We start from the raw sequence: 27,213 nt of genomic DNA, 5'->3' as shown, positions 1-27,213 counted from the left end.
TAATTTTTAATGTCTACCAATTATTTCCCAAACTTAAATGGAGGGAGTCTCTTTATAGGAGTTTTCAATAATAATTGGAAGAAAATTGAGGGATTGTGATCCCTCATTTCATATTGGTAACCAGCTAATCGTTGAGAGCATGCATGTATATGTGGAGGAGGTTGCTAAACATTTCGAAAAATGGGACCATATATTTGCTACCATTAATCCAAACATACCATGGCATGGCTATGGCTACTTGTCTAGTCCAATCCAACTGTACGTACGTTCTTTGATTTTGAGAGCCATCTATTCTCATATCTGTCTTGGAAACTCTTGACACAGTCGCATATACTATATACAATTTGTTCTTGTCTCATTCATTTCTTTCACATATATGGAATTAGTTTTTCTAAATATTAATTATAAATAAATTTTGATAATTGGTGAGTGCAGTGTAAAGTTTTAATTAAATAATTTTATTTATCTCTCACGTTTTAAATTAGTGAGTTGCTATCTTCAAAATAAATGAGCACATGCATGTGAATGCATGCATATATTTCAAACTTTCGATCTGGCAAGAATTGGATCCTTCTTGCAAAAGTAAAATCAGGGAATAACTGTAGAAACGCAATAATGCATGAATCTTTGCATTAGAGAAGAAAAACAGTACAAACTTTTTCGTGTATCATAATTCATGAGAGACACTTCAAACAAAATACCATTATTATTGGGCTGTGAAAGATTGAAATTTGAACCCCTCCCTCCATTCACTCACTCTCCCAACAAACCTATTTAAAACTTGTCCACACGTGAATAGAACTCTACTACATTGTTAATTTTACTTTTATGAGGTTCCAAAAACCCTCTCATCAATTTTTATCAAGAAAACTATATATTTAGTGTATGTTTGGTTGATTTAGAATCAATTGATTATGAAAACTGATTCCGACTAAAACGAGTTGTAGATAAAATGATTTGTACTTGAATATATTTAAATAAAAATGAGTTGTATTATAAATTTGTGCATTAAAATAAATTCTAAAATTAAAAATTACAAATAGTAACTTCATGTGCTTTTAATTCCCAAAATTAATTTTTTGATAAAATTGTCAAATAAAATTTTAGAGTTAATTAGAATTTCTTTTGACATTTAAAAAGCAATTCTAAGACATCTAGAAGTAAAATTACACACTTCATTAATATATGAATTATTCCTATTTCTTCAATTTTTTCACTAAGTTATAAAATATCATTATATTGAAATATATAATATTCGTTAATTTATTTATTACTATTGTTATTATTTAATTATATATTGAATTATTTTTTTGAAATAAATATTATAGACTAGAGTTTATCTTAATTAAAAATGTTGATTGAAAGTAGGGAACACATGCATGGCATAGGAAAAGAGCTCATCATGGGAAAGTAAAAGTTGATATGACATTTCCTCTCTAATCCCTTTGTTTTCTTGTATTGAGTGCAGATTAGATTAGGCACCTTACTTTTATGGTACTACTTCTACTTCTACATAAATCTGGTAAGTCCTTTTCCCTTCGACACGACTTATCATCCTTGACACTACTGTATTCATCATTGGCCAGAAAAATATTTTTATCATACTTTATTTTCTTTACTTATGCGTGCGTAGTACTAGTAGTACTTGTCTACTACTACCTATTTGAAAAAAATAAATTAAGTTAAAAGTTTAAAATAATTTTTTTAGGCAAAATGATTAAAATAACTAGCATCATAAAATAGGAGAAATGCTGCCTCTGAAAAAGAGGAAAAGGAGACGTTTAGTAAATTACTTGCACAATATGGGTCAATTTAAAAAAAAAAGAAAAGAAATAAATGTAGTAAATTCTTCGATTTATCCTAAATTAGAAATCACATTAACAAAAATCAACCTAGATTATAAGTCACCTTTTTTTACAGAAAATATCTTACATAGATACAAACACAAATAAATTATTTGGGCATACACAACAATTAAAAAAATTAAATGATAAAAAATTAGTCACATCATTCAACATCATTAAACCAATTTACCTTTAAAAAAAAAAGCAATTGTGTGAGTGTGCCTAAATTTTTTACATTTGTATTTATCCCAAGCAAGTATTTCTCCATTTTACAAGTATCAATGAAAAATTAATATTTATTTTTTAGAATACCACTTATTATTATTTTATTTTTTTGAATCAAGTAATTTGATAGTTAGAATTTCACCTCCAAAGATGAGTCACTATATTAATTTGTTTATCTTTTCATACAAATGTTGATTTTTTTAAAATAAATCATAATTTTTCTTTTCCATATAAAATTAATTGCATTTCGTTCGAAAATTTTAGTTTAACTAGCAAAATTATCGAAATTATTTGGTCGGAAATCGTGGCTGATGTTCGAACCCCAACTCATTAATTTATGTGTGTGAGTTTTTAATAACTATTATCATTTCATCTATATATATATCAAAACAAAAATAACTACATTATTTTAATTTATATAAAATTTATAACATGATGTATAATTTAGGACAGAGCTAGTACTTGCTAACTTTCCTAAAACCTTTGCTTGATGGTGTTTCATTTATGAAATTGGATGTCTCAGATAATTTGAGTATTATACAGGTGTTCTCAATTTAGAAGATAAAGGGCTGGCAAGTGAAGAGTTGTGAAAGAAATAAAAGTTCAAACTTATGGTTTAAATTTTTTATTTTTTATTTAATCTTTGATGAAGTGGATAGTGGTAATCCACTGAAATAAACTCACACACAATTGTGAGATTCTGAGTTTAAATACGGATCACGACATCCGGCCTTGCAATTTCGACATTTGTCAGTTGAGCAAGAACTTTTACCTTGATGCAATAGTTTCATTTAAATTCAAAGCTTCCGAAAGGTATTACTTCTTTGTTTTTTCCTTTTCATTCTGAAAAAGGTTAATCCTCTAGCATTGGTTGATTATCGCCCCCTTCTTTGAGTGGTTGCTTATACAAAATTATCGCTAAATTATTTACTTGTTGAGAGGTCGAAGAAGGTTATTGGGAAAGTTATTTTGGATGGTAGATTGTGATCACTCCTCATCATATGATATTTTAATGTGTTTTAACTTTTATCGAGTTTTTTTACTACATTATTCTAGGTTTTTAGTGAGGCTTAGAGTGAGTTATTTATGAGTGTCTTTTAGGTAATTTTCATTTTAGTCGTCTCGATTAATATTTTTAAAATAACAATTTTTCATAATTTTTGTTAATAGTTAATTATAGACTCTAAACTGTATCACTCAAGACTCTAAAATCAAACTATTCCAAGAGTTAACTCACACACAATATGCAAAAAGATATTGTTTGGACAAAAACTTAAATTTCACATCAATCTTGAGTGTGAAGTAAGGATAAAGAATTCCCACCATTGTTTAACTAGACATATCCAAGTTGGACCAAGAGCTATAATAGATGGTACATGTGTGTGAGAGCTATTAAGACCCTGACCTTACAAAACCACCACCATCATCCACCATATACTTGGAAGCAACAATTTTTTTGGCGGGTACAGAAAATGAAGAAAATCTAATGGAATGTCAGAAAACAAGTTTCTTGGATAGACTAACCCTATTGAAAATTGAATGCAACCAGACAAAACATGTGAAAAAGACGAGGCATGCACCTACTGTTTTTCCCATCGGCTACTGTTCCATTGCAGCAAATTAAATAAAAGCATATTGTTATATTCACAAACTAAAAATTAAAGCATAATGTAAAATTTGTAGAGCAAAATTAATTAATTAATTAATTAATTAATAAATTTTTCCCCGGCTATTCAAAATTTAATTTATCCATTTGTACATAAAAGTAACCAATAATCAGAGATATTTTTTGTGCCGGATAAAAACAAAACATCCCAAGTCCCCAACCAACCAATGAATCAATTCAAATTTCAACAACTAAGAGCCTCGTACTTCACTGGAATTGACCTATTACTAAACCTTTGTGAAAGCAAGTTCCCCACCACCGTTAGATCACGGCAAAACACTCCTTGAAACACCGTTGGATTCACTATGCTTGGTGAAGACATTGCATACTTTTCCTCCAACATTTCTTCTCTACTTTTCTTTTGTAACACTTCAACAACTGCATTCACATTCACATTAACATTAACATGTGCATTTGTAGAAGCTTGAGTAACATGTGCATTTGTAGAAGCTTGAATAACATGTACATTTGCATTTGTTTGTTGTAACTGCAAAACCATTTTCTTCTGTTTCTCAGCAGAAGCTTCTTCTTCAAGAATTGTATTCATAACATTTGTATAACCTTTTTGAAGCAACCTATACAACAACATGGAAGCCATTCTAGCTCTATCCTTAACCGATTCAAGATCACGTTCATCCGCGAGTTCACACCGTTCAATGAAACCAATAGCTTTCTCTGGTTTATGTTTCAAACTAAGCAAAAGATGTGCCCGTTGCAATTCCGAACGGGCACAACCACGTCTTAAACCAATCAAACCATAATAGTCCACATTACGCGTTTCGCCACAAGACAATTTTTGTTTCAATTGTTGAATTTTTGCGGTTAAGGTGCATAATTTCCCAGGAATCTCATTGTAACGAACATTATGTCGTTTCCATAACGGTCCAGCAAGTTTTCGATCACGCAAAATTGTGTTGTATAGAAGCTTCAAATGTTCAAGATCATGTAGACAATCTTGGTAGCAACGAATTGTTTCTAGAATTGAAGCTCTAGCTTCCAGTGCTTGGATACATGTAGGGTCTAATGATAGTGTTCTGTTACAATCAGCAATTGAGTCAGCAATTCTACCTGCAGAACGAAAAGCAGAGGCTCTATGCATGTAGCATTCTGCAAGGAATCCTTGAGGAGCGCCGCGGCGGCCATCAACAATTTTAGAGAAGTGACGGATGGCTTCTGAGTGGAGTCCTGCGTCCATTGCGGCTATTGCAGCCGCACGTCGACGCAGGAGGAATTTTATATGTGCTAGGAGTTGGTTCACAGTTTCAGATTCTGATAAAGGACTTTTTGGTGGAGTGGTTGTTGATTGCTTTGACAAAGCACCATCACCGGAGAACGGTGAGCTCCACAGGGAGAAGCTGTCATCAGACCAACAAACGCTTTCACGACGAAATGCTGCACTCGCGAGACGTTTTCCGGTTTGCAAAAGAACCATTGCATCTTCCATTAGGCCTAAGTGACAACATGCTTTGCCCAAAACCAAGTATCTGAAATTTACATTAACAAAATTTAATCAAAATCCAATAAATTAATCCATTAACATTAACTTAATCAAAACAAAGTACTGTAACCTGTTAAAAATAGAACAAGTCTGTTACCAAACCAAAACAGTTGAAATATGTGAACCAAATTACGCTACTTTATAATAATGCATTAAATATTGATTGGTCTTCCTTGTTATACCTTTTAATGTGCATTGAATTTGATAGGAGATTTAAAAGCAAGTGTGGGGAAATTTTCATTACAAGCTGGCATATGCATTAATTCAAACCCCATGATATTGGGGACTCCGATCTAATCTCAGAACTCATTAAATAAAAACTGAACTCCAAAAAGTAAAAAAAAAAAAAAAATTCAAAAAATCCATAGACAGTAAAAAGATTACAAAAATCAATGAAAGTTAGTAGTAAATTTATTTTTTTACCTCCAATATCCTTCATTGTCATAACTTTTACAGAGACCAGCCATGACACGTTTTTTCAAATCAGAAACAGAGAAACACTTGAAGTAGCTCTGATCTGGAGCAGAGGAATCCGATGAAGAAAGTAACTTCACACCTTCTCTTGAAAGCTGTTGAGAAGAACCATCAGAAGAAGAAGAAACAGAGCCAGAATCATCATTAGCCATTTTCAAACTTGGAATATAATCTTGAAGCATATTTGCTACGTCTTTGAATCTTCTCAAATAGAGCAAAGATCTTGCTTTCATCTCTAGGGCTTGATCTGAACTTGGAGAAATAGCTAAAGCTGAGTCTAGAAGACTTATAGCTGAAACAATCTCGTTTCGTTCTTGTGTTGCAATGAGTGTTCTTGCATCTTTGATATATTTCTCAACAATCTATAAAACAAAAACAAAAAATATTCAGACATGTTTTGAGAATGAAAAAACAAAACAAGAATTTAAGGTGAAATATTTAGAGGTTTACCTTACGGTTTGTGAGCCACCAGTGTTGTTTTTTCTCTGTTGAATTCAGAAAGGAAGTTGTGACAGCCATTTTTGTTTTTTGGTTGAAAATGGTGATGTGATTGAAGAAGATTCAAGGTTGAATCATGAAAATATCAAAACAGAACACTATTTGAGGTTTTGGTTTCTTCTCTCACACCTAAAGTGTGTACTTGATGACTATGCTCTAGAAATAAAATGAAAGGAAATATATAGGGGAGTGAGGCAATGAGAAAGAGAATGGGGTTTGAGACTTTGAGAGAGAAATAAAATGAGTCACAAATAATGGTTTTTTTTTTTTTTTTTTTTTTTTTTTTTTTAATGAAATCAGTGCCAAGGTTGTAAGAGAAATAAAATAAATTTGTTAAAAAAAAAAAAAGAGAAATAAAATAAATTGTTTGATAAAAAAGTTTTTTTTTTTTAAGAGAAGTTTGATAAAAAAGTTGTTAGTCTTTTTTGGACAAATACAAATTATTTATCATATAAAAATATAAGGTTATAGTCATTTTTTTAAAGAAAACTATTTTTACCTTATCCTTTAAATTGGAATATTAATACATAGGTGTAGTTGTCCTAATTAAAACTAAATTTAATTTTGATATATTGTCAATATAAAAATTCATCATCAATCAAGCATATATGTCACATAATTATTATTAATGTACAAATATTTTTAACAATATGAGTTTCACAATGACAATACCTAAGAATTAAATCCATTTAAAACTAATACAAGAAAAAATATTAAAAGTTTTGAGTATTACTTATTTAAAAAACAAAAATCTCTATTTTTTGTTTTAAAGATTCTAATGGTAAAACTAACGTATATTACGTGCTGGCAAATAAAAACTTGCATATTCAGTTTTTCTTCTAAAGATTCTGACGGTGAAACTAGCACATATTACATGCTGGCAAATAGAAACTTGCCGATTCAAATTTGCGCCTCAATGTATCAAACATTTTCTAGCGTTTTTTTTTGTCTTTTGTGTAATACTTTATGTGTCGAACAAAATTAAAATCTCTTTGTTTAAGAAAAAAATACTACAAATTATAATTATGAGAACTATTTAATTTTTCCTTCAAGAAAGATAACTATTTTATTTAAACATTTTACCATAAGTGTACTTCTCCTCATTCTTTTTTTTTTTTTCTATAAATGAACTTAGAAGGTAATAAATAAACATAAAAAAAGAAAAAAAAAAATGGCACCAAGGAAAAGAAAAAAATAAAACCTTGAGGCTTGAAAGAGACCTTGAGTTCTTGACAACAACCTTGACCCTTATGTAAAAGCTTTCATCCTTCAATTCTTAGCTGGCAACACACCATAGATTCTTTCTCTCACATCAACCTTAACCGTTGCCTTGTTGTAGGTTTATGACCCTAAAATTTATGATTTCATTTCATTCTTCGTAATTACGGGAAAATAGAGTTACTATGTTTTTTATTTTATTATTCAATAAAAAAGAGTTACTATGTTTTTGACTGGTATAGCCGGTTACGGTTATCCATCACGGGTTCAACTACCGGCAAAAGAAAAGTCAAGCAAGTTGCCCCAAAAATAAGCAAAGGGTGTGAGAAGCACCAAAGGTTATTTATTTCTTATAACCACCTCAAAATTATGGTTTAAGCATTGTGCACGTTGACTTAAATATTTGTAATTTGATACTAGCTGATAAATTATCATGATTCATGACATGACACTATTCTTTATTCTCTTTTCTATAACACCATGATTAATTAACTCAAACATCACTCAACATGCTTGGTTGAGAAATGAAAATAGTAGATGAAAGTGAAGGAATAGTATCTCCGCTTGTGATCTTCAAGTTTAGTTAAGGAATAATGGAATAAACATGGCGAATTTCTTATGATAAATATTGCCCAACAACTCGCACAAATCATCCCTTTCAATGAAAAAAAAGAAACTCTCAGAAATCATAAACAATGTTAAACACTTTCAATGGTACACGATGTCACAAGTCTATGCACAAACCCTTGTCTTTGGATAAATAAATAGCAAATAAGTTTTTGAGTAAATTATACTCTCATCTCCAAGATCATATGCTTATATTACATTATTCTTCATTCTAAAGGCAAAATATAAAGTACTGCGCAATGAACGTTAATTGATAAGGAGTTGACTCAACCAGAGAATCACGAGTTCAACTTAGGCATGAGAATGAGGTGGGACAGGGATGAGTTTCACATTCTCCATCCCTGTTTCCGAATCTCATATGCTTACCTAGCTAATACCTTACCTGATCCCCGACGAGGATGGAAATCCCTCCAAACCCAAATTTTCCACAGTACGCGACAATGTAAATCGCTCAAAACCCTCACCAAGGCTTTTCCACAAAGGAGAATCATGAGGCGAAGAGTTACAAGAGACCATGAGGTCATTATGTTTACCATACTTGGCGAGAAACATCTTGCACCAAAGATCATATGGGTTTTTGATAATATTCCACACCATTTTGACGAGGAAAACGCCATCCATATGATGCGGTCTCTTAAAACCTAAACCCTAATCTATCTTTGCATGGAAGCACATGTCCCAATTCACCAACCAGACTTTTCACTTCTGTTTAGTGTCTCCCCAAAGAAACCCACACTAAATTTTCTCTATCTCATCACAAATGGTCTTGGGAATCTTTGCATATTGTATATCGTAATACAAAATAGAGATAATAAGTTGTCTAGGGAGAGTCTTCCTGCTAGGCTCAAACATTGTTGTTTCCAGTCTTTGATGGATTTTATAAGTAATGTGATAAATAGGGAGAAAGAATCTCCTTGCCTTATACTTCTCGATGGACTAAAACTTTTAGATTTCTCATCATTTGACATAATTTTATAGCTAGGAGAAGAAATATAATGATGAATTTTAGACCGAGGATCTCCTTGCCTCATACCTCTAGTGTGACGAAAGCTTATTCAAGTTACTAGATGTGATTTTATTTGAGACTCTTTACTCTATTTCTTGGTTAACTTAAGTGCAAAACAATTAATGATAGAAGAGTTATATTGACAAGTAGTTCATGTAATCTTTAGTAAAAAAAAAAAAGTAGTCAATATAATCTTAAAATTTCATATAACATGAGTCCCCTTTAAAAAAAAATCATATTAATAAGTGCTCTTACAACACTTATTAAATATTCTGAAAATGAAATTTTATGTTGAAAATAACATTTTTAAACTATTTAAAAATTAACTAACCAACTTTGAACATTTGTTAGTATAGCATTTTCAATAACATACAAAACTAATTAATATGTTTGAGGTTTTTTTTTCATAAGCATGACTAGATTCATATGTTTGAGGTTATTTTTCATTGATTTCTTTCACCGGAGTTAATCCTATTCAATGGCAAGTGAAAAATTATACCTAGTCACATCTTTCAACTGATTTTTGAAGTTTAGTTCATCACATTACAACAAACTTATTTTGTAAGACTCAAAATCCATTGGTACTTTTGGGTGGGTTATTTTTGCTTTTTATTTCACTTACATTGATTAATGAATACACATGAAATTTGATAGAAAGCCAAGATTGGTTTGTCTTTAAGTCACTCTATCTACCCTTTCTGTTGTGCCTTCCCCTACAATACAACTTCTACAGCTCCTGCAATCTCGAGCCTTGCCATTGCCAGTCTTCCCCCTTACCCAAGCTTGCCATGTCACCCTCTCTCCACGTGGCAATCCTGGATTTTGGACCCCCACATTAGTGGACCCTCTCAATATCATATATATCAAGAAATTTTAGATAAGCTTGAGTTTTTGGACATGGTCTTATTGATTTTTTTTTTTTTGTCATTGTTACATTTTGTGGATAGCATGATCAATGATTCAAGCATGGGATATAAACCTGAGGATAGTTCAATCTCTTGAATAATATATATTTTTTGGTTTCATTTCACATGTATTTCCTTAATAATTCAGACGGAATTCCATTTCAATAATTCATATGTAAATGTAAGAATAGATAAACTTAAATTAAAATTAAAATTAAATGAAGCTGACACTCTCATAAATAAAATGGTGAACTGGTAACATTAAGGGCTACATGTACAAATTAGGACAGTGATTTATTATCCTCACACTCACACTGCATTTGTTGATCAATAGTGATATATATGCCATTAATGCTGAACAAAATTTGTTGTTGGTAGTAAATAGTAATACTGCGAATCAGTTGCTACAGAAGGGCTACAATTGAACCCTGCCAAGGAATAGGCACACAGGCTCTCTTTTGTTCAAATAATAATGATGGGGAATTCTTTTGTTCAAATAACTTCAAATTCTTGTATTCATTAATTTGGTGTGTTAGTTTCCTTTACTTCATAGGGCATGCCTACCATACCAATTTCTCTTGTGTTAGATTCCCTTTCAATAGCACCGATACTTCTATTCAAAAGCGTTTTCGGTGTTTGACACGTGCTAATGTTCGACACCAACAAATATGGATACATTAAATTGCATCATTTTTTTAAAATTATTGTAGATGTTTGACGTGTGAATGTTGTGTTTGGTATCATGTATGTTTGTCTGCTATATACTTTCCAAAACTCAAAATTGATGAAAAGTTATATGCTTATGCTATAGATAATTTCCTATGAACATTTTTATTATACGACATTATAATTGTTAGATTCTTTTCTTGTATAATATGATTAATTAATTATGCATTTTAGAAGGCTGCGCGACTAAATAACAACCTAGGAGTGACAACCATACATATCACGTGCCACAGTGTTAGGATGACATGGTTTTGAAAGGAAAGATAATAATTCTTTAATTGGTTAATTATTATGAGAATGACTTTTAAAGATGGAATGAGTTAAAAGTTAAGATGGAATAAGTTAAACGTTGACATCTAATAATCTTAAAATCTTGGATTTGATTAATTAAAATCTTGTTACTGTTATGTTTTGTTTTTACATTGACAACGTTGTAGTACGAAATCAAATTATCTTTCTTTTGTAGTATAATAATTGTATTTGAAATGTAGTTGTCGATCATAAAAGCATTGAATAAATAGCATGTTATAAGTTTGCAAATTAATTCAGAAGACACACATGTATGATGCATGCATATATATAAAACCTAATAGCTAGAAAATGCACATGAATCAACAGACGTACTTTAATAATTTAGCAGCAATAGTATTGTTGTTGTTCCTAGTTCCCACAAATTTGGGACCATTAGGGACCCACCCTAAGGCAATGGACTAGGACAAACCAAGGTCTACATAGTTTGTTATCTTCTATACACACATGGCTGCTACTCTGCTACGCTGGCTGGAACACCTTGCTAAGAGGATCCAGGTTGTAAGAAATTGGGTCCATCTTTGTGATGGGATGTTCTGTTTTATTGGTGAAAACTATCAATGGCTAAAATTAAACCAAAGTATGGGTAATCTAAGGGTCCCCTTCTTTTATTTGATATATACTTGTGTAATATGTGTTGTCCACTTTGGCATGAAATACGAATTGTGTGTTGAGTGACCGCATGCAATTGGCGATGTCTAAATTGTTCGATCAAGATTGAATAACCATTAAATTTTCTGAAACCTAAAAAACAAGGTTGAAATATAAAACATTTAATCTTGATTAATAGGATGTTTGGAACAACTTCTGCATCCAAATTCTCGCATCCCAGAGCATTTGCAACGTGAAATTTGAGAAGCTACAAAATGTAGCAGTGGCCTAAACGTGAGTTTACTTTGATTTTAAAGTGAAGACAAACAACCACTAAGCATGTGTTTGGAATTGCGGTAAACAGGCAGCAAAACCACGTTTAGGCTGAAGCTAGGATTTCCAACTTCATAAAAGTGGTGTTGAAGTTACATTCGGAAGCGGGAATTGTGTTACAAATACCACCTCAAACACACTATAAGTGATTTAGATTTACGAAAGCTTGAAAGTGTGCGTTCATTATGACCGCACAAAACCCTAATTTCTAAGGGGGGGTCATTCCTTTGGTGGGCATTGGCTACCCTATATGACATAAATCATTTCTATGTACCACTCAACACTCCATTCTATTTTAGTACTATATGATTGAAACCTTCATTTCAATGTCCCCTCCTCTACTCTATCCACTAGCAATAAAGCTAGTTCCAATTCCAAGTTAATTTTAAAATAACTTTTCCATGATGGCATGATCCATTTCTTTTTTTCATTGGTGAGTTAGAGACATCTTTGAAGACCATATGGGTAGGTTGTTAAGTCTGTCTTTGTTTTGCTTGTAAATGAAATAGGGACCAGGAATTATTTGAGAAGTTTGTTTTTTATTTACAAAGATAGCTAACAAAATCAAGTATCCATTTAAGTTTAGTTATGCTTCTGCATATTACACATGCTATGTCTCAGTTTCCTTTTTTCTTTTTTAATGTGAAGCTAAGTTTTGTAATGTGGCGTCATCATTGAGCAGATTCTATTGAGTGTACTGTTTGATGGGTGGAGCCATTATTGGTGTGTTTCCATTTCCTTTACTTTTGGATCTACCCTTTCTTTCCTTTTCATTCTCTTCCTATTATTGCCAATTATTTGTTTTATCCACAATTCAATATGTAAAGACCTTATTCTCCTTCTTCTGGTGCAACTGTCACAGTACCTATCAACTAGTTTTCGAATCCTCTAATGAATTGGAATCTTAAAATATTGTAATTTTAAAAATAAAAAAAATACGTTTATATAGTTTTTAGTTGCTATCTTATATATATAAGGAGTAAGGAATAAAAACAGAAACAAATTTGAGTTCTGGTTAGTGTTACTATATAATGCATGATTGATGGTGGGTTCCAACAGCATGAAAAAATTAAGGTTCTTGTATGTGCTGGATGCCACATAATTCTTCACAACTATTTATTCAATATTTTCCTATTATGGAATTAGTTGGTAATTATATATATATGATCACTTACCTAGCTAGCTAGAAAACTTGAATTATATGAGATGGTGAACATGTTTTCTTATTTCTGCATATAAATTAAGAGAAAAGTGTGTTTTTAATATACCTATTAAAGGAGACCATTGATAATGTGGTTGCATTATATACCAAACTATATGCAAGTAGAAGACTAAGAATCCCCATTATTGGTGTAAAAGAAGAGAACTTTAATATATTATGACTCTAACAATTCGCCAAACATTCTTCTTTGATAGTTAGGCGAAAATGGCATAGAACCAAACTAGTACTTAATTATTGACATTGCATAACTATAATACCAGAAGAACGACCCAATTAGTGAAATAAAATCAATCAATACAGGTTGTTGAGTGGTACATATATTGTGCAGGGGAGCCTTATGAGTCATGTGACTTGGCAAACCTATACGGATATCAGACACGACACAGACACCGACACATATAATAATTTGAGAAAATAACATAATTAAGTGTAATTATAGGTGTCGTTTCGGTGTTTGTGTTAGACATCGATGCCTGTCTGACATCAGAATACACCTAATCCGAGAAGTGTATTTTTTAGATTACACCATTTTAAAGGGTAAGAATAAAATGGTTACATTAGTCTTATACTATGATGAGGTCCTTTAGGTATGAATATAATCATTGATTAATGGAATCTAACCCTGAATTAGCAACCTTAGTGATTGTAAATATAAATAAAGATTAGACAACTAATCTGGATTAAAAAAATAGGTTCATGGGAAATCCTTCCAATCCAATCTCAAAGACATGTATGTAGACAAGGAGGCAGAGTGTGACCCGGAGTCCTAAAGATTCTCTTAAAAAATTACTGTTCTAAGATAGGGTTTATTTTTTTTCCTATATTTCATTTGAAGTTTGTGATGCACGTTTGCATCTAACTTAGCACTTAGTAGTAATAATACTATATAGTAATGGAAATATACCATTCACTATGTCAATGCTCAAAACGATATCAGCACTATCATTTCTTAATTTAATTGACGGCTTAATATAGTAATGGCTTTGATTAATGTTCATTATCTTATAACATAAAAAGTAAGAATTGCTCCCACTTATATAAATATATTGTCAGGTTATCTCCTATCAAATATTGGACTCTTAACACCCCCTCTCACGACCAGTTCTATTGGGTTTGATTCGTGGACATAAATAGTGGGTGACCCGATAATAAAAACCTGATAGCAGATGACCCAATGGATATTGAAGATACCATTTTAGAAATGGTGGTCGGACCTAACAAAATCCCACAAAACCGATTTTTTGAAGTAAGGATTACCTCCACTTGTACATACACATTGTCATGTCATCTTATATCCGATTCGAGACTTTCAAGACATTATGCATCCATTTAAATTAAATTAAATTAAATTGCCTCGTATTCTCCAGAATTTATCCACTATGTGGTTTTATCATTCCAATGCCTCTCTGCAAAAGCTCTGTGGGATGCACGTGTCTTGTGGATTGGATTTCATGTGGAGATGGTCACCCATGTGCATATTTGCCTTTATAAGCTACTACTAACATGTACTAATAATCATATCATATACTAAGTTAATAATACACTAATTAATACATACTTTGCTTTTGTTACTAATTGAATTCATCAACAAGGCCAGCTTAATCAAGGTGTGATATGCTCAATATGCTGCTAATTATCTGAACAAGTTTGTCAATAATGTATCAGCTTTGGCTAAATCACATTCAAATTTCAAATATACATAACTTATATATGCCCTAGTTGCTCTTTTAATTTATTGCTCCCTTTTTCTCTACTTACTATTGATGCATTTAAATACGGGCATTGTACTAGTATATGTCAGCAATTTGTCTATTAATTCTCTGAACATGTTTCCTCAGTAGTATTAAATTAAACTAGATCTATTTGCTTATGTGAAATAACCGTTTGGACGTGATCTAATTAATACTAAGAAGAATAATAGTACTAGCCGTTTGCTTACAACTTACAAGAATAAGTTGCCAAACTATAGATGAGTGAATAATAATTATGCATATTTGAAATTCAGTTTTCATAAAGCACATTAATTTACAAATATATTTCATCAAAAAGTTGGCACTAAGTTAGATCTGCAGCAGAATAAATTCTATATAAAATCTTAATAATAATTGGTTGAAGAAGTTGGAAAGTTAGATCTGCAGGCTCCCAAAAGTGAGAGGAGGACCCTAGAGAAGGATTCTTCTATGAGTATTAGTTTCCCTCTCACTCTTAATAATCAACTAAGAAACATGTCATGTAGTAGTATTAAATTGCAAAGGAAAATTTTAATTAATACTCAAGACACTAGTTAAAAAATCACAATCAAGAAATTTTTATCCACATTAGTTACTATTGCATTAAATGTGCACAAATTAAGCATGTATTTGGTTATGCGGTGCATTCATCCAAATCACGGTGAAATATCAAGTTGATGCGACGTTTAGTTTTATTGCTTCGATGAAATTGTACGATAAACGTCAAACCAACATATAATGAGAATGCAATTATTTAGATTCAAATTTTCATGGTGTGGGAATGCTATCAGATTTTTTCTAGGGCCACAGCTAAAGTCAAAACTCAACAAGATTGATGGCAGGCTTGCCTAGTGGGTTGATTTATTCAACTCATTTTTATTCTAAGCTATTGACATTTGACAATACTTTGGTTAGTCCTCATCATATGTGATTCACTAAGCTCTTCACCCAAAAAATTGCAACAACATTTTTGTACTAACATAAATTCAACCACCCTTCTGGTGGTTCTATGTAAAGTCATCCTTTAAGTCTTACATCTTTTAGTTAGCTATGCCCAAAAAATGAACCTTCAACTATAGGGCCATTAAATTCTACACCCAAAAGAAAAGACCAAAATAATGTCATGTTGGTCATACTACTTCTAGATATATCACATTGGTACATAACATAAAGAGGGCCATAGAGTCTCCCCAATAATTGGAAACATTAAAGTTTTTAGAATAAAAAAGCTAGACATGTACACTTTTTTCTTGATCATTTTGAGCCCCCCTTAAAATATGTCAGCCTTAGGCAAAGCCTTATCTTAGAATAATATGTATAGTTATAAGATGAAGAGAAAAATAAAATCTCTTTTTCTAGTTTGCTTGTTATATTCTCTGTTCATTCTCTCTTTTTTTAGCTGTAAGAAATTAAAGATATTCCTCTCAAACCAATCTTATCTTAAAGCCATTACCACCACTACCAATTGTTTGATGGAGCTTGAGTGTGTAAATGTTAAAGTAGAAACTTGAATGCAAAGTCAAGCATCCATATTTCTATATTATTAATTAAGTAAACAACATTGTGCTGGCTGATCCATGTTTATTCATTCACTTTTAACTTGGCATTGGATAAGAATATTTTCCAGAAATATTAAAGTAATTAAAAATTCAATGGTTTTTATTTTATCAATACCATATCCGCATATTGCAGATACTACTTTAATTAGTTGGCAAAAGTAAAGCAAATGAGAGAATTTTTCTATTAACTATCTTAGGACTTTATTTTATTTTATTTTATGTCTGACTTTATAATAAAAAAAAAATTAATTGGCAGTCCTTTTTGTTGCATTTTGAATTGTTACAATGACTGAAGGCCATCTTGACCAGTGGATTCCTTCATTCCAGCTGAAAAATACAGATCAAATGTTGAATTTGTGATTAGATATTTTTGCAACATTAATAGATTAAATACCATGCTTTTTTTTTTTTTTTGTCACAATTAAACTATGCTTTTATAGATATGTCAACATCAAAGTTATATGGATTATCATCAATGCTTGCCTATTTTTTATTTATTCTTTTTATTATTTTTTTGTAATTTTTCAACTGTGCTTTTGTTGGCTTAGCACATGCCAGCTTTGGTCATCATTCATCAGTTTAGAAATGGAACATTATTGGTTTACATGTCACGTGATTGCCATTATAATGCACTTCTCCCTGTTCTTGGCCAACAAGTTCTGAGGTATTCTCCTTTCTATTTTGATTATTCTTTCCCCATTAGGAAAATTCTAAGCTGTTCAATGAAACAATGAGTTGAATAACCACATAATGAAATCTAATTATGATTTTTTTTAAAGAGAAATCTAATTATGATTATTTTTCAATTAAAATAACAGCTATAATTTTACCTTTTTAATTAGTTATCAAACTCATAAATAGTTTAAAGACCGAATATTTGGTAAAAAAGACAAACATTGAATTTAGAAGTTTCAAATTTGAGCTCTAGTAGTGCTTTTAAAAGAATGTAAATGCAAATTCATTAATAATAACTATTTGAATCCGAAATTCTTTTCTATTTTATGCCAAACTTCATCTATTTATTATTTTTATTTATATTTACATTTAATCAAACTAAACTCATACATAGTTTCACAAACACTTGCCCCATTTCTGAAATGGCATTTCATACACTAGTTTTTATTATATGGGTTGCGTTAACCGGTTCCCCCCGGAGCACTCGTTAAGGTATCTAAAAAAAGAAAAAATAAATTAAAAAAACACTTTTTTGACTTTTCAGAAATTAATTACACAATTTTTAATGTAAAAGCTACTATATTTGCTTCCTTAACCACGGGGGCACTGGTTAACATTTCCCTTATTATATGGTACATTTGACTATATTAAACTCATAAATTAATAGTTTCACACATGATCCATTTCGTATATATTTTTTATCCATATTTTACATGCATTAAACCAAATATTTATTTCCCTCACAAACAATGTGTTATCTGTCCCTGTGAGTTTAACTCAGCTGATAAGGACAATTCATAATATATATAAAGTCCAGAGTTCGAATTTTGTACAATTTTTTTTTGCTATCTTCTGTTTTTTTGAATTCGAATCACAATAAGGGGACCACATTTTTGTTGTAAGAGCATATACTACGAACTCCTTAGATGGACCTCACGTGTACATATCACTTATTTATAATTTTTTTAAGATTTAAATGTGTCATTAGTCCCTGCACTTTGATCATATTTTGACAATAGTCCCTGCATTTTTTTTTGTTTAACATTGATCCCTGCACTTTGTAAAAAATTCCAATTGGTCCTTCTGTTAATTCCATGTTAAAAAAGACAAAACTAACAGTGTGCCACGTTGACCAATTATTACACGCCATGTGGCGTAGTAAAAGACAAATTTTTCATAATTAAAATATTAATCCCTGCACTTCAACACATTTTGATACTGATCCCTGCACTTTGGTATTGGTCCTTAAACCCTTTATTTTTTTTTAATATCTTTCAATGATATTATTATGTTTATTATTGTTTTGTTCATTATTTTTATCGAGAATAATTCTAAAAAAATTCCCCAAAAAAAATTATAAAATAAAATAAAATCCTTTTAAAGAACGGTTAAATTTAATCTATCGCATCTTTCTCTAACGTTCACCAATATGAATTCTTCCATAAAAGCTAATCACCATTAAAGTTTAAATCATCATTATTTATGCAATTTGATAGTGGTCATGTGGCAAGTAGACAAACACAATAATGCGAAAAGAGAAAAAAAAATAAAAAATACCTCATGAGGTTAGCCGTTAAACATGTAAATTTAAAATGATGGTCATGTTGTAATTTTGAGTAGTTAAGTAGTTATTTATTAATACGCCATGTGTTTAAAAATGTAAATTTAAAAATACGCCGTGTGTATTTAAGTAGTTATTTATTACTAGGAAATCATTTTTAGAGTAAATTATATTTTTCTCCTCTAAAAAAACCTTATACTATCCTCCATTTCCATCTAATGTTAAAATATACATTATCTTCCATTTCCTAAAAAAAAAATACATTATCTTCCATTGAAAAGTAAATATATATGAAAAAAATTTATGATTTTAGATATTGTTATTAATTTTATGATTTTAGAATGTAACATATAATTAGCTTATTTCATCAATTTTAATAATTTGACCAATAGTATAACGCCCTAATTATTTATTTAATTATTTTATTATGTGGAGTATATATATATTATTATATATGATGTTTGATGATTTATGCGGAGTATATATATGCATATATTTGTATATATGTGATTTTTGGATGTTTTATGTGGTGCATTATTTTATTATTATATGGTTTATTTAATAATAATTAAAATAAGTATGAAATAGTAATTATTTTGAGGTTTGGGGAAATAATAGGAGTTATTAGAAATTATGGGGAGTTAAGTGTAATTAGGAGGGAGTTACTTTTAAGAGGGAAGTTATCAGAGAAGTTAGAATTAGTTTTACGTAGAAGCAGTTTTTGGGAGAAAGCAAGAGAGAACCAAAGAGGAACCAAGAGTGGACTTTTGCTGCACATTTCTTCTGCAATTTTAAGGTAAGGGTGGGGTTTACTTCAAGAATGTAGTTATTAAATTCTGATTTTGTATTTAACAGATTTTGGTGAGGAATTGAGAAATTGGGGTTTTATGATAGAATGAGGATTTTGAAGTTGTAAGCATGTTTTTGATGTTAGAATTGGTTTCTGGTTGCATAGAACACTTAAGTATGTATCTGTAAACTGATTTGGGGAGTGATTGGAAGGAAAATGGGATTTTTGGGTAAAACCAGTTTTCTGCCCGTACGAGAAGTTCATCGCTCGCCTCGCGAGCAGCTGTGCTCGCCATGGCGAGTGAGCAACTTCATAGCTCGCCTCGCGAGCAGTCCAACTCGCCATGGCGAGTAACCCAGATCAAAACTTGATTTTTGAAAAGTTGTTATAAGATGTTTTAGGGATGGTTTAAGGTACCTAGATGATAATAAAGAGGAATGGTGAAAGTTTTAGGTTAAAAAGATGAACAGGGAGCTTAGAATTGGAGTTTGAGTGAGAAAATGTCACTTTTTCCCGAGAGTACCTGATTTTCACTCGCCTCGAGTTCGCCTTGAACTCGCCATGGCGAGCTAGTGTTTTTGTGAACTCGCCATGGCGAGCAGATGAGCTCGCGAGGCGAGTTGCACAGTTCCTGAGTGCTAACTTGCTTGTATGATTAGTAGTGGTTTGAGGTTGTTGGATTTGAGCATAGTTATATTTAATTGTGCATTATTATGGATTGATGAATTGCTGGTTGTTGTTATTACTGATGGCTATGATGTATGATTATTTATTAAACCATACATGTTGTATTAATTGGAGTCACATGGAGTTGCATTGCATGGTCAGTTGTATGTAGATATACACAAGTAGGTCCATTGCATATGCATAAAACAGCGGTGAGGGCTTCGGTCCTGGAGTACTAGTTGCTCAACAGCGGTGAGGGCTTCGGTCCTGATGAATGCTTTAACCATTCAAAAGCGGTGAGGGCTTCGGTCCTGATTGGTACCACATGCATAATGCATTTCATTAAGAAGTCTAAGATGGTGTCTTAGCAGTGGTCATGTCATTTGCATGAGTCTTGGTTGTTGTTCGGTTTTATCTGATGTTGATGTTGAATATACATTTATTTATATATATTCATTGCGATCTTGATGTGTTGTTGATGTTATTGGTATTATGTACATTGTATACATACTGGCTAAATGAATTATTATGGTGATGTTGTTGTGGCTTGTGAATTAAATATTGATAATTGCAAGATTAATATGTTTGAAGTAATAGGGTGTTAGATTCATTTGATGATTTTAATATCTATATTTATTGTTGTGAATCTCACCCCTTCTGCTTGAAAACGTTGCCCTTCCTATGGGTAACTTGCAGGTGATCCTGAGTAGTAGGTGGTGGCTCAAAGTCGTGTCTAGGGCTCTGATACGTGGGATGGGAATTATCATTTTTTTTTGTTATTGTTGCTTTTCCTTTCCATGTATCAAATTTTGGAACTTGTGGTGTGGAGCCCTTTATTGTCTTTGAACTATGATGTTGAACTATGTTAAGGCCTTTAATGCCAAAGATTATTGTTGGATGTTCACGAGGTTATGGATTTTGAAAACTATTCCGCTGCTATGGTTTCATATATATAAGTTGATTTGATTAAATAGTTTTATTTTCTATTTAAGAATTTTGAAATGACGTGTAGCATGCCCGTGGTGGGATTACTCTGATGTTTATATGCTATTTTATTGCTTTTGGGTAACGAGGTGTTACAAATAGTCTCCGTGAACAAAGCTCAGTTGACAGTGACATCGCAGTTAGGGAAAGAAGACGATGCAATACAATTTGAGCTTAATCCTTCTTAAAAAGGATTTTTTTTTTTTTAGAATTATTCTCAATAAAAATAATGAACAAAATAATAATAAAACATAATAATATCATTGGATGATTTAAAAAAGAAAAAAAAAAGTTCAGGGACTAATACCAGAGTGCAGGGACCAATATTAAAATATGCTGAAAGTGCAGGGACTAATAATCAATAAAATACCTAAAATATTTTAATTTTAAATTTTTTTGTCTTTTAGTGTGTCACGTGGCCTGTAATATTTGATCCACGTGGCACACCGTTAGTTTTGTCTTTTTTTTAACATGGACTTAACAGAAGGACCAATTGAACATTTATTACAAAGAGTAGGGACCAAAGCCTAACAAACAAAAAGTGTATGGACTAATGTCAAAATATGGTCAAAGTGCAGGGACTAATGACATATTTAAGCTTTTTTTTTAAGGAAAATACCTAATAAGGATTCAATGACTCCAATGACAATACAATAATAAGGACTCCAATTAAAAGTACTTAAATATGTCCCACTAACTTAAATAGGTCACACTAATAAGAACTCTAATTTAAAGTACTTAAAATATTACTTTGTTTGCAAGTGAGACCAACTAGTATATATTTTATTATTTCTTTTAAACGTGAAATCCGTTAGTTGCCTAGGAAAAAGAATGCCCTTATATAGTTGTCGTTGTTTAATAAAGACTCTTTTTTCTTTCTTTCAATGAGGGGTTCTTAACGGCGGAATGGTCCTTGTTAAGTGAAAACCCCATTAAAGATGCTCTAAAGTATTATATATATTAGACTTTGCTGAATTTGGCTTAAATAAAACGATAAAATATCAGTTAAAAATTCATGTGAATATAAGAAGAATATATTTTCTTTTCTTTCTAATGAATTAGAGGATCCGCCTTCTCTATGATTAAAATTTTAATTTAATTTCTTTGTTTTAATTTTATATATCTATCTCTTAAGAAATATCTACAAGTCTTAACTTAACTAATAAAAAAAATAATATTGAAATTGTTAGACCGGACGTTATGACAAGAGTTCGAATCCTGACATCTCCATTTATGTGTGTGGATTTTTAATAGCTTTGCCAATTTTTCTATCTACAAAAAAAAAGTTACTTAAGAAATAAACCGCGTCCAAAAAAAATAAATTCCCCACAAATTTATGCTTTTGAACAACATTACAGTTTCTTTTATGGATCAAAATTTACTTTTAGAAACATGTGTAGTTTTAAAAAACGTAGGGTGCAAGAAGAAACTTTAGGAATTCAACATTTGTGATAGACAACACATTATTAGTCCATGATTAGGCCTAATCGAAAGTGAGAAGGTAAAAAGATCTCGGAAGATTTCCTTTTAGACCCCCTCAATATCTCTTTGTGTTGAAAAATATCATCCAAAAGTTATATTCCAAATGTGTTAAAATTTTTCAAATAATGCTCTGTAGGAGTTATCACCCAAATTTTTGGGGGATTAAGAGACATTGACAGAGAGCTTAGAAAGAACCGCTCAAAATATCGGATAAGGTTATATTCCCAGGAGAAGTTATTCCAGTGAATATCTAAAATATTGAACAGTACAGGACAAATATGATGAACATGGTGAGGTACCGCTGTTAAAGAAGCAGAGAAGTTGTGTCACATGAACATGATGTGAATCCCATATGTTTATTACCATTATCAATCTTACAATTACATTAACAGAAGAAATATAAACTAATGTCCTACATTAATCGTAACATAGACAAAAAAAAGTACACAGTACATTATTTGATTGTCATTGATGAATCAATATAATATGTTCTGTCTTTGGATATGACCAAACCCCACACAATCAGTGGAAACTATATATATATGTAATCCCTGGCATACTATTGATCTATTATACACTTACCTTAGTAGTATATATTGAGATCAATTAGAAGACATTCTAAATGCGTCCCCATAAAAAAAAATTCAGGTCTTGATGATCCCTAGTTTTTGTTCTTGAAGTGATACAAAATGTTTAACATCACCAATGTGAATACTATGTGCTCCCATTGGAATTCTCCTAGTCCCAGACTTATCAACCACACTCAAAAGCTTACATACATGAATATTGATCCTCACTCGTTGCTGAGCCTTAGCAGGAACATAAACTTTCTCAAAAGCCACTAGTTGCTTCTGTGGTGCCCAATGACCATTACCTGTAGGTGGTACTGAGAACACCAACAAAGTGTTAGTACCATCTTTTGAACCAACGTTTTTAACATCAATGTCAAGTCTAATTGAAAGCTTGCCACATCGTGCATGTGTCACTCTAATTGCTGCTTTGTTTGAGCTGTTTCCACGGCGGTGTCCGTCTACTGGAACTGACACCACTTTTGGTGCACTAGCTAATGTGTGAACAAAGTTTGTGTAAGATAATCCGTAACCAAATGGATATACCACAGGGCCGTTGTAAAAACGATAGGTTCTCCCAGGGTACCCTGTGGATGAGCTTGGTCTCATTGCCATATTTGTCATTGCCAAGTTTTTGAGGTAACCTTGTGGGTACCATGTCATAGGTAGCTTAGCTCCTGAAAATTGAACAGTAGCAAAACTCACTTTTAAACACATAATGAAATTTAGCACCATTTAAAAATAAAACTAGTAAAATCACCAAAGATTATTACTAATTTACTACCTCCCTCCTTTTATATAAAACTCTTGCAAAATTTTCAAGAAACTCACATATCTTATTGTTCATGATATTCGTCAATAATGATTAAAAATTGAGTCTCACATAATGTAGTTTTTTTGGGCCTAGTATGGGCATTTTGAGAGATAAAAAGAAAAAAGTTTTAAAAAAAAAAGTGTTACATTTAGCCCCAACAATTTCTTAAATTGACGCTCCTCTAAATGGATAAAGACATATAAGATAATGTTTTTTCTTGTGTCCAGTTGGGTAAATCCGGACTGGAACGATTTTTAAGAATCGTAGGTGAAAAGAAGCTCCCTTAAAAAGGATAGATTCATTACAAACCTGGGTTAGTGGTTCCAAACAATATATCCGCAATGGCAGCACCACCGGCTTGACCAGGATAACCAGCCCACAAAATGCCCATAATTCGAGGATCATTCTTTGCAAAAGTTATATCTATAGGCCCACCAGACATTAAGACCAAAATGGTTGGGCCTCTCGAGGCAGCCGCTACCTTTGAAACAAGGTCTTGTTGATGTCCAGGAAGAAGTAAACCAGTCCTATCTACCATTTCAGCCTCAATTGACTGATCCAATCCCATCACTAGAACAGTAGCATCCGCTTGACGGGCTGCATTTAGAGCCGACCCAAATTGTTTATCATCATTGCATGCCACATTCGCACAACCGGGCTCGTGAATAGTCCTTGCATATTTCCCTATTCCTTGTAGTGGACTTGTGTATCCACAAGCAATACCTAAAAAACAAAAACGAAAAGATGACTTCTTTTCTCCCCTCCCAACATTTCTCGAAACATGTGTTTTGTATGGATTACACAATCTAAACGTGCAAAAAAAAAAAATCCCATTTTTGCACGTTTGAATTATGTAATTTGAACAGAATGCATGTTCTGAAAAACGTTGGGATGAGAAACATTAAAAAGAAAAAACTTAGCACTGCATTACGAAATTATATCCCATGTGCCTGCATAAAACAAGGGCCTACCAGCATAGTTGCCGATCATGGTGACAGTAGCATTAGAATTAGGCCCAATTACTGCCACAGTCTGATGATTCTTTGTGGAGAGAGGCAAAGAAGGACCAGTGTTCTTAAGAAGCACAATTCCTTGTCTTGCAGCATCAAGAGCTAGCTCTTGGTGAGTTGGAGTGCACACATCAGTTGGACCAAGGTTGCCATATGGTTGAGCTGATGGCTCACCATCAAACATTCCTAACCTCATTTGGACTGTAAGTGTGTTTGCCAAAGCACCATTTACATCAGTTTCGGTTAACAGGCCTTTTTTAACAGCATTTTGGGTATGTTGTGCAAGGAAAGGTCCACAATCCAAATCCAAACCTGTAACAATCATCAAATATATCAACCATTAATTAGGTTCCTAGTTATTTTTTTATATATGCTGACGAAAAATACATGATCATAGTATTAATTTATTGGATAATAATAATGTAGTGTACAACTAGCCTGCTTTAATGGCATCAGCAGCAGCTTCTTCTGGTGTTGATGTATAATGTTGGTTAGTGTAAAATACCCCAACAGAGTCACAATCTGATACAATGTACCTAAATTACACCAAAGTAAATATAGTAAGATTTTAAAAGTAACAAATAAAATAATTTACTTCTAATTTGTAATTAAGCTTACCCATCAAGATGCCATTGACCACGAATTGTTCTCTTTAGAAGATTGGGGTCAGCACAAGTAGGGACACCATTAACCTGATTGTAAGAACACATCACACTAGCCACATTACCTTCCTTCACACACATCCTAAATGGCACATTGAACGTGTCTTCCATGTCCTGTTTGCTAACCTGTGCATGTAGACATGAGTATGAGTATATTCAAAGTTAGAAAAGAAACACAAGAATGACCCACATTTCTTCTATTTTAATCCAGGATTACCAAAAGTGTTGGACTGGACCATATTACATAGTACAAAAGTGCAAACCTATATCTAGAATTGTATACCATAAACATAAAGGGTACCTTTGCATTAAAGTGAAAGCGATCCACACCATTCCAATTATCGAGATCATAAGCGGTAAAGTGTTTACATGAAGCAGCCACCTTTAACCGGCTACTGTCTGTTCCCTGTAGTCCTCTCACATAACTGGCAGCGTATTTACCTGCTAGAATTGGATCCTCACCGGGAGTCTCCTGTCCACGACCCCATCGTGGGTCCCGAAAAATGTTCACATTTGGACTCCAATATGTCAACCCTGCCGTTCCTCCGTTGTACATTGCCCTTGCTTCGTCCGAAGCAACCTGCACATTATTACCCTTACATTAGATTTAGATGAATGAAAAAATCATAGTATTGCTTAAATTAAAAAAGAGTATAGTGTTTTGCATTAAAAAAGTTATAGCTGACCCGTCCAATTGCTTCCCACAAGGAAGCATTGAATGAAGCAACGGTAGTGATGACTTGAGGGAAGCTAGTGGCAGCTGGGAATTGGCCAGCAAACTTAGTTCCTGGTCCCACATTTGAAACTCCATGAAGAGCCTCTGACCACCACTCATAGCCTTTGATCCCAACCCTTGGAACCGCGGCAGCATTGTTCACCAACATGCTAACCTTTTCTTGCAATGTCAATCTTCCAATGAGGTCATTCACCCTTGTTGGTATAGGCAGTGATGCCTTGCAAAATGGAAAGTTATTTGTGGAGGTGTTTTTTGGGTCACATGCAAAAGGGTCACGTGCTTCACTACTCATTAAGAGAAGGAGAAATACAATGGTGATGAGGATCGAATCCATTTTGGAAAGACAAGAAAATGAATGTATACAAGTTATGGAATGGATGGAACAATTTATATAGGTGTGGCATGATGTTTCTAAAGCCACTGTTCGATGTTGTTAAGTTGTAATAATGGATATATAGAGTTAGCTATTAGTGGACCCTTTTTGGTGATTTGATTTTACATTATATAATTTCTTTTTTAGTAACAAAATGAAGCAACTTACTTTGCTGTTGAGATATCAGTAAAATTAAGTTGGTGATTAACAAAAAATTAACAACCGATCGATGGAATGTACCTGCCGTATGCACTTTTTTATTTGCAAGTATCTTTTCTTTTCCAATTTTGTTAAAACAGTAAAAATCCACATCACAGCAAACAAATATTATTGGAAAAAAAAAAAAAAAAAAAAAAGGTTTCTATCATATTAGATTTTTACTTTGAACAACACTTCATCGCAAGCTGATTTTGTATGACATGTGTTAAATTTAATCACAAATTTAAAAATGATACAAGGC

The 27,213-nt window shown here is 32.3% G+C and overlaps 2 protein-coding genes across 2 annotated transcripts; both read right to left on the bottom strand.

Annotated features, from left to right (window-relative positions):
• Positions 1 to 3,763: 3,763 nt before the first annotated feature.
• LOC11414442 (uncharacterized) lies at positions 3,764 to 6,398 on the bottom strand. The gene is made up of 3 exons (XM_003591374.4): positions 6,158 to 6,398; positions 5,657 to 6,069; positions 3,764 to 5,219 (listed from the first exon to the last, which is right to left on the bottom strand). The coding sequence occupies exons 1-3, from the start codon at positions 6,224 to 6,226 to the stop codon at positions 3,920 to 3,922; spliced, it is 1,782 nt and encodes a 593-aa protein (XP_003591422.1). The 5' UTR covers positions 6,227 to 6,398; the 3' UTR covers positions 3,764 to 3,919.
• Positions 6,399 to 22,920: 16,522 nt separating this feature from the next.
• LOC11407644 (probable beta-D-xylosidase 2) lies at positions 22,921 to 26,775 on the bottom strand. Its single transcript, XM_003591372.4, has 7 exons — positions 26,331 to 26,775; positions 25,946 to 26,224; positions 25,601 to 25,770; positions 25,421 to 25,518; positions 24,944 to 25,294; positions 24,282 to 24,695; positions 22,921 to 23,835 (listed from the first exon to the last, which is right to left on the bottom strand). Exons 1-7 carry the CDS (start codon positions 26,712 to 26,714, stop codon positions 23,234 to 23,236), a joined length of 2,298 nt encoding a protein of 765 aa, XP_003591420.1. The 5' UTR covers positions 26,715 to 26,775; the 3' UTR covers positions 22,921 to 23,233.
• Positions 26,776 to 27,213: the final 438 nt, after the last annotated feature.

The sequence above is a fragment of the Medicago truncatula genome, chromosome 1 (assembly GCF_003473485.1).
Source record: "Medicago truncatula cultivar Jemalong A17 chromosome 1, MtrunA17r5.0-ANR, whole genome shotgun sequence".
Lineage (NCBI taxonomy): Eukaryota > Viridiplantae > Streptophyta > Magnoliopsida > Fabales > Fabaceae > Medicago > Medicago truncatula.
The sequence above is the reverse complement of the archived record's forward strand: the minus strand, read 5'-3'. Positions and strand labels throughout refer to the sequence as shown.

Coding starts and splice junctions, on each gene's coding strand:
- LOC11414442 (XM_003591374.4), bottom strand. CDS start 6,226: ATGGCTGTCACAACTTCCTTTCTGAATTCAACAGAGAAAAAACAACAC. Junction 6,070..6,157: donor GGTGGCTCACAAACCGTAAG/GTAAACCTCTAA, acceptor TTTGTTTTATAG/ATTGTTGAGAAATATATCAA. Junction 5,220..5,656: donor GACAATGAAGGATATTGGAG/GTAAAAAAATAA, acceptor TGTAAATTTCAG/ATACTTGGTTTTGGGCAAAG.
- LOC11407644 (XM_003591372.4), bottom strand. CDS start 26,714: ATGGATTCGATCCTCATCACCATTGTATTTCTCCTTCTCTTAATGAGT. Junction 26,225..26,330: donor TGTGGGAAGCAATTGGACGG/GTCAGCTATAAC, acceptor AATAATGTGCAG/GTTGCTTCGGACGAAGCAAG. Junction 24,696..24,943: donor CATGATCGGCAACTATGCTG/GTAGGCCCTTGT, acceptor TTTGTTTTTTAG/GTATTGCTTGTGGATACACA.